The sequence below is a fragment of the Maniola jurtina genome, chromosome 4, assembly GCF_905333055.1.
Source record: "Maniola jurtina chromosome 4, ilManJurt1.1, whole genome shotgun sequence".
Classification (NCBI taxonomy): Eukaryota; Metazoa; Arthropoda; class Insecta; order Lepidoptera; family Nymphalidae; genus Maniola; species Maniola jurtina.
In genome coordinates, this window is record NC_060032.1 from 7,901,808 (window position 1) to 7,914,147 (window position 12,340).

A 12,340-nucleotide genomic window follows, 5' to 3' on the forward strand; every position below is an offset into this window, starting at 1 on the left:
ACTAAGTAAATATCTGCTTTAACAGGGAAGGAAAACTTCGTGATGAGACCTGCATGCTTGAGAATTGTCCATAAAGTTCTCAAAGATGTCTGAAGTCTGCCAATCTGAACTTGGTTAGCGTGGTTGACTATGACCTAAACAATTCTGAGAGGACACCTGTCCTCAGTAGTGGGCCGGTAATGAGTTGATGATGAGGATGCTCCCGGTGAACCATAGTATAATTTGGCTCAAAACTGTATCATAGAATGTCTTACTAGGATAGTGAGCCATATACCTACCTACCTAATATGAATCACGTGCGGCAATAGATATTTAAAACAAACTAGCTGATATCTAAGTACGAATTCATCTGCGTGGATTTAGGTTTTTCAAATGTTCATAGGCACTCTTTGATTTCATGGAATTAGAAGTTTCCTATATGATCGTCTTCACAGTGCAAGCTAATTCTATGCCAAATATCGTTAAATATTATTACCTAAGTATGTTTACCTTGGTTTTAACAAAATTCGTCTCGAGACTATTCAAATTTCAATGTTACAAGTCCTAAATACAGCTTTACATAATCTAAATTATGTATTATTTTAAATGAGCATATTACTGACCTTAGTGGCGGTCGTCGCTAGAAAGATCTAAGCCTTGGCTAGCCTTATCGATACTATTTGACCAAGCACATATTAAATTATTACTATTGTTTGTATTTTTACCCGAGTAGGGAGAGTAGGTAGAGTCTTTAGGAGGTATGTGTGGGTGTGTTTATCAGTTCCCTCATGATTGCCAAACTACTTACTCATTAAAGTTTGAAGAGTTTGATAAAATATGAGATATTGTTGCTTGACTTGTCGCGTACTATTAGGTATGTGGTTTCCGTATAGAGGAGTACTATGTAATAGAATTTTTCAAACTTTATTTTTATTTTATTTATTTTTTTATTTTTTATGGAGACACACAGTATTAACAATAAACAAAAGGTAACACAAATACAAAGCACACACACCACAACAGTCTCCAACGAAAATCCAAATTTATTTTGTAAATAAATTTGGATTGTTGATATGGCAGTCGACAGTCAGTCAGTTTATTCTTTTATATATTTATGGATGATAATAAATAGTTGGTTTCTTCTTATATCTACATAAAGGCATAAGAGATTGCTGTTTGTTTTTTCTATTATAACTTGTTAATTGAATGAGTGGCTTTGTGCGTCATTTCAACTAAACGTAAAATCCTAAGATACTTGTCAATCACATCTTATTTTATGCTAACCTTTTGATCTTAGCGCGAAACAATGCATCATTAAATACAGGAACGAATAAAGAATAAAGATTTACTGAACTTGGTTCTTTATGAAATATGTCCTCGTAATAATATAGCAGTATCACCAGTATGTTGGATGAAAATGGCGTGATTTGCGGAACTGTAGCAGTCATTTTTAACCCTCGACCCAAAAAGAGGGGTGTTATAAGTTTGACGTGTGTATCTGTGTATCTGTCTGTGGCATCGTAGCTCCTAAACTAATGAACCGATTTTAATTTAGTTTTTTTTGTTTGAAAGGTGGCTTGATCGAGAGTGTTCTTAGCTATAATAATAGAAGAAAATCGATTCAGCCGTTTGAAGGTTATCAGCTCTTTTCTAGTTACTGTAACCTTCACTTGTCGGGGGTGTTATAAATTTTTAATTTACACTTGTTGTATAAATAACATGACAAGCTTCAACCAGAGAAATCTGCATGGTACAACATATTATATAGCATAGCACTGCGCACCGCCTGCTCTCCCGTTGGTGCAAGTTGCAAGACCGTATTGCAAAGTAATACCAAATTACAATGAAGATTTGGCCCCGTTTTCAATTTTCTAAAGATAATAGCAGTAGGTAAATATTATCATACTTCCATAGTTAATATATAAATGTGAATGCGTGTCTGTCTGTCTGCTATCTTTTCTTCGGGCTTATCAATTTAACCGATTTTGACGTAGGTACAAAAATAGCTTGCATCCCAGGGTCGGACATTTAGCTACATTTTATACCGGACAGTCAGAGTTCCCGGGGGATTAAAAAAAAAAACAAAATTGGGCATCATCTATTATGTACCGAAATAGCTTGCATCTCAGACACAGATACCTATTGGCTAAACATTATCTATCCCGGAAAATCGAAGAATTGTAACACGGGATTTTTGTAAAAATAAATACACACGGACGAATTTGCGGGCATATTTTTCTTAAATTTTTTATTCAGATACAAGTTTGCCCTTGACTGCAATCTCACCTGGTGGTAAGTGATGATGCAGTTTAAGTTTAAGTCTGGAAGGGGTAGGGCAGTTTTCATTAAACCCAATACCCCTTTGGTTTCTATACGGCATCGTATCGGAACGCTGAATCGCTTGGCGGCACGGCTTTGCCGGTAGGGTAGTAACTAGCCACGGCCGAAGCCTCCCACCAGATCAAAATCTATTTAGTAGATAATACTATAGGTACTCACAAACTTTTCTTCCGTAGGTGGTTCGTGATGTACGCCGTTAGTTGTGAGCACGTTTTCAGCGACTATGCACCTATCTGATCCACTGAGAGTGATCAGCAGATGAACTGAGCCGAAGCCGCAATCCAACTCTTGCCATAGATCGTGCGTCTTCTCCTTCTCCAGCTGAGACAGGTCGATGACACACCTAGTACGAAAAATATGAATATTAAGTACTTGCCTATCTTTGCTTGAAGAAAATGGATCTAACGCTTTCTCAGTGTACTAATAAACTGTCTATTTTTACTAATTATTTGATATACTGTTAGTACATAAACAGGTAAGTCTCACTTAACATGGAACAATTTTTTTTTAATTTTAAACAAATCCCTATTCTTATCCTTACTTATACTATAAATGCGAAAGTGTGTCTGTCTATCTGTCTGTCTGTCTTTCTTTCTTTCTGTCTGTCTGTCTGTCTGTCTGTCTGTCTATCTGTCTGTCTGTCTGTCTGTCTGTCTGTCTGTCTGTCTGTCTGTCTGTCTGTCTGTCTGTCTGCTACCTTTTCACGGCCCAACACTGTAACCGATCCGGACGAAATTTGGTACAGGGTTAGCTTATAACCCCGGGGACGCACATAGGCTACTTTTTATCCCGGAAAATCAAAGAGTTCCCACGGAATTAAAAAAATCTAAACTTAAAAGGATGAATTGGTGAGTTTCACCTATTTGGTACAGAGATACTCGTAGCTTGCATCCGGGAGATATAAATAGGTACTCGTATAGGCTACATTTTATTCCGGAAAATGAAAGAGTTCTCACGGGGTTCTTAAAAACTAAATCCACGCGGACGTAGTCGCGGTTATCATCTAGTCAAAAATAAACGTCAGATGAGCGTAAATGGCATTCATAAATAAATCTTACGTTAATATCATTATAGGTAAGTACGTCATCATTACGAAATACGACATTATGATTAATGACTTCCGAGACCCTTTAACTACATCATTATTATAAGTAACGTTTAATCTTTGGAATAGGATATACCTACCTACACGTATATTGCTTAGACGTAAGCAAATGTTGGAAGTGGCATGCAGGTCATAGAGGCATAAAAGTACTGCTTACCCAAGTTGCAAATAGCTGTATGGTAAATTTTCACCATGACAGTCACTAAGTATACAGTAACCTAACTTACCTACCTTTGAACGGTATACCACTGGGTGTAAGCTAGTTTATTTCTGAAATTCCACGATAAAGTTAAAATAAAAAAATTGATAAATTTTTACTAAGCGACTGAAGTTTTTTATTATTTATTTATTATTATTTTATTTATTATTATTTTTTATACTATTATGCAACGCTCTATATTTATGACTAGTATAAATAAGTAATATAAGATTATTATAAACTAGTTAACACCCGGCTTTCCTGATCGTGGGTTTTAAAATCTCGTGAGAACTCTTTGATTTTCCGGGATAAAAAATAGTCTATACTCGTCTCCAAGACACAAGTTCGGTATGCGTATCCATGAAAATATGTTAAACGTATGGGCCGTGAAAAGGTAACAGACAGACAAACAGAAAAACATACAGACGGATAGACACACATAAAATATATTGAAATACAAACAATGTAAACATAGTAAGTGCAATATTTACTTAAGCATCGTCACTTACCTTCCCATAAAGTTTTTTTGCTTAGTTTTGTGCCACACGTTGACCTCTAGAGCGTTATCATCGTAAAGGTATAAATTGAACCTCTCGCGCCATATTGGTTTTGTTTTGTGGACCTGTTTTGATTTGTGGGATTCCCCACCCAACCTAAAACAAGAAATAAAACTTCACAAAAAATAATTTACTACACACTTAATATATAATTATACGCAATATTTAAAAAAACCAGACAAGTCGGATTCGCGCACCGAGTGTTCCGTAGTCCGTACCTTGGAAGTTAAACGCGTATTTATTTTTAACCGACTTCCAAAAAGGAGGTGATTTTCAGTTCGACCAGCTCTAAAACTAATTTTCAAAAATTAATTGTTTGGTATGCTCAGAATAAACAAAACCTGCGCTTCTAAAATCAATCATGTATAATATTTTGCATTATTCGAGAAGCTAGAAAATAATATTGATTTTGTATCACTTTCAACTTTTAACTACACACGTCTGAGATAGTCAATTACCCCACAAGAAATGTTGGACACATTTTTTTACGATTAACATTAATTGCAGTACTGTTGGCGATAATTTAAGCAGCAAAATATAATTATACGTATTTTCTCAAGGAAGGTAGGGAACCTTCGGAACACCTTGTTACTCATGTGTTCGGAGCGCGAGTCATAGCGAGCAAACGAGCAGGGCGGCCACCTGATGATGATATTAAGTGATTATTTTATCTAAAGCTGTCCGTGAACAATTCGCAATCTGTTTTTGACAATGACTATCGAGTATCGACTGATCAGATGCAGTAAATTATTTTATAATTATAAAGATGTACAGCTACGTTCTCATAATAAGCTTTGACAGAAACTAATTAATATGATTATATTGTTTGCGTGATGCATCACATAATATCACAATCTATACATAACATTTAACATTAGGTATATAGCACAAAAAAGAGCCAGTGATCTTGTATAAGCGCTGTTTACACAGAAGTGGCAAGTACTCGTAGTACAGATGAGGGTTGAAAATGTTACGGACAGACTTGAAATAGCTAGATGCGGCATTTTCGTTAACTAGTATGAAAACAAACCGTGCCTATTTTTTTGCCTACGATAACGTTACGTGAGTTATTATTGATGATGGCAATGTGCAATCACAAGTTTCAATCGCAACGAGTCAGTGAGCCAACTGACAAGTGTAGAGTGAGTGAATCTTCTAGGTAAGCGCACTCCATCTTAAGCTGCATCATCACGTCTTGCCAGCATGTCTGATTGCTGCCAAGTGCTAGTGTATAAATAAATAAATACTTTGACAGGAGAGTATTGGGTATGCTAGACTCCAACTCCAACACTTGTCACTTCCTAACGCTGTGTAAACCGCACAGACCAAAAGATGCAATCAAGCGAGATTTTTTTACATTATAGAGGTAGCTAGTTCAATAACTGCAAGAAGACTCGACTCATATCTAAATATAAAAAAATTAAATGCATATGAGCATTTCGTATCCGCTAGAGTCAACCACAGGTTGTCGCTGCCTCGAAGTATCTGACGCACTATAAGACAAATTCACTGATTATGTTGTAGTTCTTAGGAGCTATTCTTTTGAGCAGCCTCTGTTCATATCCATACATACCTATCCACTAAACCTATGAAGTTATGAATTAAGAATAAGAGCTATAAATATATAAATAGGTAGATATAGGATTGAAAATACAGCCTTCAACCAAGGACTAGGAGGCTTGTTTACTCTGAAACTGAGGTTTGTAATGCTTACTTGAATTTGCAGTACAGTCCGCTAGATCCATTCGCAGGTAAGTCTGGCAAGTCTTTGGCTTCGATCAAAACAATGTTCACTATTGACGTCCATGATTTCTTGGAAACTTCAAACTTTCTGTTTTTTAGGAGATACTGTAACAAAAGATAACATACTGATATAAAAGTTAGCATTAGAGGAAGCAAAAGAGTACTGACTTGATGTGCAGGTTTGCGGTAGGCAGACAATGAAGTTACGTGATGGTGCATACATTTTTTTTATTTCTGTGTTATTAGTGAACAGATTTTGGAAGGGGTATGGCAGATTTTATTAAACCCATACATCAGCATCGGTCTCTACACGGCATGGTTTTGCCGGCAGGGTGGTAACTGGTAAATAGCCACGAGAGAAGCCTCCTACTAGACCAGACCAGATATAATTTATAAATTATAAATTCCCAAATTCCTCCTGCCTAGGAATCCTGGGATCTCCTCTCTTATAAGATATCTCTTATAAGATGGGATCTCTTGTAAGACTACAGCGCTCACGACTGGCCAGGAAGGCCGTCAAATTAAATCAATCAAATTAAATCATTTATTTGCTTATGTAGTATACAAATTAGGTGTCTAGTTACAATTTTTTTTTCTCTCTCATCTGGATTTGCAAAGATTAGCCAATGTCAAGTTTGTAGTAATTTGTAACAAGTTAATTAAACTATTCAAGTATGGACCCCGTCTGTGCCGGTGCTCGCCGACATACGCACGGCCGGCACCCCCTTAGAGCGCTTTCCAGTTTTAACAAAAAAAACACCAAAAAGGCAGAGCACGCCCGCCAGCTAACACCAACACAGACGAAGTCCAGCCACAATCTTTTAAAATTGATAATATTACAAAATGAATACGAAAGGCGTCTCTCGCAGAGAGAACAGCGAGGACCTGGTAGCATAACTACCCCTTTTAGGGAACCGTACTGTGTTTATCTAAGTAGAATGTACAGAAGTGTAGGTACTTGGTACTCACAGCGAGAATAGCTGCAAAATCCTCATGTAAATCTGTTCCAAAACTAGAATCACACATTTTTACTAGAACTAAAACACACTAGGTACATAAACCACTTTACTCCACTTCCTTCGCTAACGCGTGTAAACAACCTAATGAGATTCGTTCACGGCGGTTAAAATAAGCTGTATCTATTTCCTTAAAATCTTAATGAATATATTAATTTTTTTTTTTTTATTTTTTTTTATTTTTGCTCAAGTATTGCCCGAATTAGAAGCACAAGCCTTTGTAAGTACTTTAATAAGTATATATTATACTTCCTAATGATACAGCATGATCGATGACTTAAACAGAACTGAGGAAAGACGGTTTATTTAAGTAACACTTCACTGATTTATCAATAAATACGTCTTTTTGTGGCTTGTTTCTGTACCGGTTGTGTAATTAGCAATAAATCGCTAATAATATCGGACCTTAAAAGACAATGAGTTAGACACACAGTGCTTTAAGCAAAACAACTCTACCTATACACTAAAACGCTGTAATAGAGTGTATGCTAAACAACCAGCTCAGTTCATTTTTATCATCGAAAACCTCGAAGGTAGACCGGTCGATCGCATATAGAATGCTTAGGTGAATACTTAATAAATAGTTTATTAATGTTTCAAAGTTATCATAAGACGTTGAAATGCTTTAAACATGACTTCAGAAATATTCAGCGATACGAAATCTTCTTTTGTTTTCTTCTTTTCTCGAATAGCCGAAATTAATAAATTAATCAATCTATTCGTAAGCTGTCGATAGGTTAAGTAGGTACTTAGCGACATCATTAATTTTTTAAATTTTGCTAAGTAATTTATGGACAGATTTATCATAGTTAGGATTGATTATATATTTATTCATTATTCATTTCGTCCGTTGCTTTTGTAAGTTCCGGATTATGACTTTGTACTAACAAGTCTGGTTGAATTTTGTTCTTTTTTTTTAATTTAGAAGCAACACGCTGAACAACAACAAGAAGTCTTGCTACTTAGATTAGATTTAGCAAACGATCTCGTGTTCATTGATGGCCAGTGTGAAGTGTGAACTCTACGAGGCAACAACATTCGAATCACCTACAAACCACACCGCGTGTCTGCTACGCGTTGTACACGCGGTCATCACAGCTCATGACGGGGTGGCACCGTCATGATGCCACCGTCATTCAAGGCCAACCACGCATTTCGTTCCCTTCCTGCTCCAGTCAACACAATGTCATTTAATTAGGGCCATAGCAGACACGATGCTTTTAGCATCAGCTTTAGTTATTTTTCGGAAGTTAGCTTTTGATTTAGATATTTTTCGGAAGCTCGGTGCTGAGCTGCGGTTGAACGTCAATGTAGAAATCTAAAACAGCAAGACGTCAAAACGCGATACCGCATCGATTATTCGATAATAAAGTACCTATTTCTGTAATATTTTACTGACTGATTTTTTTTAACTAATGACTAGTTAAGTATGCTGCCTTATCACACTGTAATTTTCCAATAAAAAGGTATGCATAATTAATATATGAAAAGGACCTTGTATACTAAGTGCTAAAAACTGACTTTGATTTGACTTAACTTCCTGTTACAAATTCTTATTAGAGATCGACTTAATAAACAGAGAATGCTGAAAGTTCTACATTGGTGCACTATTTAGTATTATGAGTATTATGCATGTCTTACAATATTATGAGACTAACTGATCTTTTGAAATTTCTAAAAATCCTTTCCTATATGAAAAATCTTAAGTTTATAGACTCAGCGGTTTGAGTTATATGTACGTATGCAGTTGATAATATATCAACTAGTCAGTTTCTTCTTTTAAGTAGGTATATAAAAGTAGGCAACCCTGAAAACGAACAGCCATTTTTGAAGGACGCTCGTGGGTGTTATGTAAAAAAATGCAAAAACCCCGCGCCATTAGGTATGTGTCACACACATACGAATGTGTCACTTTTTATTTACATACATTCGTACCTATAAATCACACTGTCACACTAATATTATAAAGCCAAAAGTTTGTATGTGTGTATGTATGTGTGTGTGTGTGCCTATGTGTGCGTATGTGTGTGTAAGTTTGTTACTCTTTCACGTAAAAACTACTGGACGGATTTGACTGAAATTCGGAAATGGTGGTAGTTTAAACCTTGGATTAACACATAGGCCACTTTTTATCCTGGAAAATCAACGAATTCCCACGGGATTTAAAAAAATATATCCACGCAAACGAAGTCACGGGCATCAGCTAGTAATTATTAAAATCTGCGTTAACTCTTTGAGTGCTATGAACTACAAAGAATCTGAAAGGGGAGTCAAGCGACTCTATAATAACAGGTTAATAAAATTCGTGTGGTTTTACTATATTTTTTGCGTGAGTTGTATTTTATTTGACGTCATGCAGGATATTAAAGTACAACCTACTTGATCTGATTTTAATAAGATGTTAATTGGTAATTTTTCATTTGATTGTAGCGAATAAGTATAGTGCGCGACAGGCTGAGATGGCAACCGGGGTGGGGACGGCCCGCACATCCGCATTAATAAAACTCGTGTTTTATTGTTGTGGTTTCAAGAAAAATTCTTGATTTTTGTTTTACTTGACGTTGACGTCATACAGGATGTTAAAGGTACTTTACCTACTTATCTGATTTTAATAAGATGTTAATTGGTAATTTTGATTTGATTGTAGCGGATATGTTGGGGTTTATTATAAACCATCCCTTCGTTTTCCCAAGTGGAAAACTAGGTACCTACCTACTAAATAATTAGGTCAAAATAGATTATGGGCAAAAACTTGAAGAGATAGAGTTTGGTCTATGTAGAATCGTGGCGGCAATTTTGGAGTAAAAAAACAGAATCAGTACAAACCCGAACCTATACTTACATTTATATACTAATTCAAGATATAGTATTTGATAATTAAAAAAAATGATTATAATAATATTCTTTGGGAAATACCTTTTAGGTACATATTTATTTTTACAAAAAATGCAAGCTATCTCTTATCTTGCATTCCGGAAACGGAGCGGAAACGGACATATTTTTTGTTCCGGGAAATCAAAGAATGACGAGGGGACTTCGTCTGTGATGGCGTTTGCTTGCGCGCGTGCTGTGCTTGTTTGGAGTGTTTTTTTTGTTAAGAGTTGATGGTTTTTGTGTTAGTTGGTGTTTCTTTCTCTAAAGGGGCGCCGCGCGTATGTCGGCGGGCACCGGCGCAGACGGAGTCCATACTTGTATTAATAGATTCAAAAACTTGAAAATAACTACAAACTTGACATTGGCTAATCAGAGTAAAGCCAGATTTAAAGCAAAAAAAAAGAATTACGAGTACCATGGGATTTTTAACATCCTAAATACACGTGGAAGGAGTTGCGAGCAAAATGTAAATATTAAAAGCTTGAGGCTTTGTTTCAAACATTTTTATATATTATTACTTATTGTATCAGTTAGTAGGTTAGCTAGGTAGTTGACGCCCTAAAAGCTTACTATGAGGTACTACTTATTTAGGAAAATATTTTAATGTATTTTTAAGTGATATTGTCAAAAAGCTTATGAATAATTTAAATAAAAAATTAGTTAACCTTTTGAACTTTCTTGCCGTGGTCCCTAAGTATATTCAGCCCATTGCCAATGCGGTCCATAAGTTCACCGGGGACTGCAAGCGCCGTGGGCGACATCGGGTCCATTACCAGGCCGTCCGGAATCGGAATAGACCTGTTGAAAATACACGTACGGTTAATACAATCACACTGAAGGCGACAGTTTGTGTGTATCTATGTATGTGTATATTATGTGTGTGTGTGTGGGTATATCTGTTACTCTTTCACGCGTAAACACTGGACAGATTTGGCTGAAATTTAGAATGGAGATAGACTATACCCTGGATTAGCACATAGGCTACTATTTATCTCGTGAAATTAAAGGATTTAAAAAAAATCTATATCCACGCGAACGAAATCGCGGGCATCAGCGAGGCCCATTAAGCCAACATAGAATCGGACTTCTTATGAAACTCAACACATGAATTTTACTTCATGACAATACATTGTGGGCCATACATGACGGAACTCCAACTAAGTATGTAATGCTCGCTCTGTACGAATCCTACCTGCTTTCCCCTACATAAACCGTAAGGAAGGTGGATCTTTCAGTGACGGAGAGACCCCTCTTAACGCAAAAATCATAAAAAATTGTGCGATTTTTGGAGTCAACTTTTAAAATATTCAGCAAACTAGTTTTATTCTATTAATTCGAACTTCGAAGACAAAGATTATTATCGAATAGATTAAACTACATACTAAATGTATTAGTTACTCGTATAAACAGATAGGTAAGACGCTAAGTTGCATTTAAATCCATTCAGTGATTTCAGCGTCAAGAATGCAAAGACAGACAGACCGACAAAATATTGACAAATTACCCAGAATTGTTTTTTTTTATTTTGTGTCGATAGAATAATATTTTTCCACCGATCAAATTTTAAAAAAACTATTTAATTTAGATTTACAATATTTTTACCATAATGTGCTTATAGATAATAATCATTTCCCAAAATAGAATCTATGTAGGTAGGTACTATATACTAATAGATATATATATACAAGTAAATAAATAGATGCATGCCAAGGCGGGTGGATCAGCTAGTATAATGTAATACACAACTATTGACGTGTGATCTAAGCTACCAAACTGGTTGGATAGGTAGGTAATCACACTAATATTATAAAGGAGAAAGTTTGTATGTGTGTGTGTGTGTGTGTGTGTGTATGTTTGTTACTCCTTCACGCAAAAATTACTGGACGGATTGGGCTGAAATTTAGAATGGAGATAGATTACACCCTGGATTAGCACATAGGCTACTTTTTATCTGGGAAAATCAAAGAGTTCCCACGGGATTTCAAAAAACCTAAATTCACGCGGGCGAAGTCGCGGGCATCGGCTAGTCTTTGATATTTGGTTTTCCACGAAGTATTGTAAACTCAAACTACATATTATATTCCAGATAATATTATATTATCCATAAGCATATGGTACAAAAATCTTATTCGTTTTCTTTTATAGGCGTGTACGAGAGATTACGAGTATATACCTACTTACCTAAATCTATGACACCTACCTTTACAATAGTTGTAGGTATAATGATGACAGTTAACTTACTGGTGCCTAGCTGTTGACCTCCTATTCGAGAATTCCAGGCTTCGATTCCGGGCACGCAGCACCTCTAATTTTCGGGATTTGCGTTTACCCTTGCTTTAACGGTGAAGGAAAACATTCGTAAGGAAACCTGCCTGCCCGAGAGTTGCCCATCGTTCTCAAAGGAAGGTTGGTATATGAAGTCTGCCAATCCGTATTTGACCAGCGTAGTGGACTGAGACCTAAACCGTTCCCATTCTAAGAGGAGGCTAATTCTTAGTAGTGGCCTGGCGCTGGGTTGATGATGTTG

General features: G+C 36.2%; 1 protein-coding gene across 3 annotated transcripts in view; it reads right to left on the minus strand.

The window, feature by feature from the left end:
• Positions 1–12,340, minus strand: part of LOC123864436 (multiple C2 and transmembrane domain-containing protein-like) — a 47,190-nt gene that overhangs the window by 8,022 nt on the left and 26,828 nt on the right. For 2 of the 3 annotated variants that reach the window (XM_045904855.1, XM_045904856.1), the window contains exons 2-5: positions 10,479–10,611; positions 5,895–6,028; positions 4,133–4,276; positions 2,479–2,662 (exon numbers count right to left, since the gene is read on the minus strand). In XM_045904855.1, the coding sequence (XP_045760811.1) occupies positions 2,479–2,662; positions 4,133–4,276; positions 5,895–6,028; positions 10,479–10,611 (595 nt within the window). Of the gene's footprint in view, positions 1–2,478; positions 2,663–4,132; positions 4,277–5,894; positions 6,029–6,892; positions 7,103–10,478; positions 10,612–12,340 lie in introns of those variants that run through there. The other variant, XM_045904857.1, reaches the window with a different exon arrangement.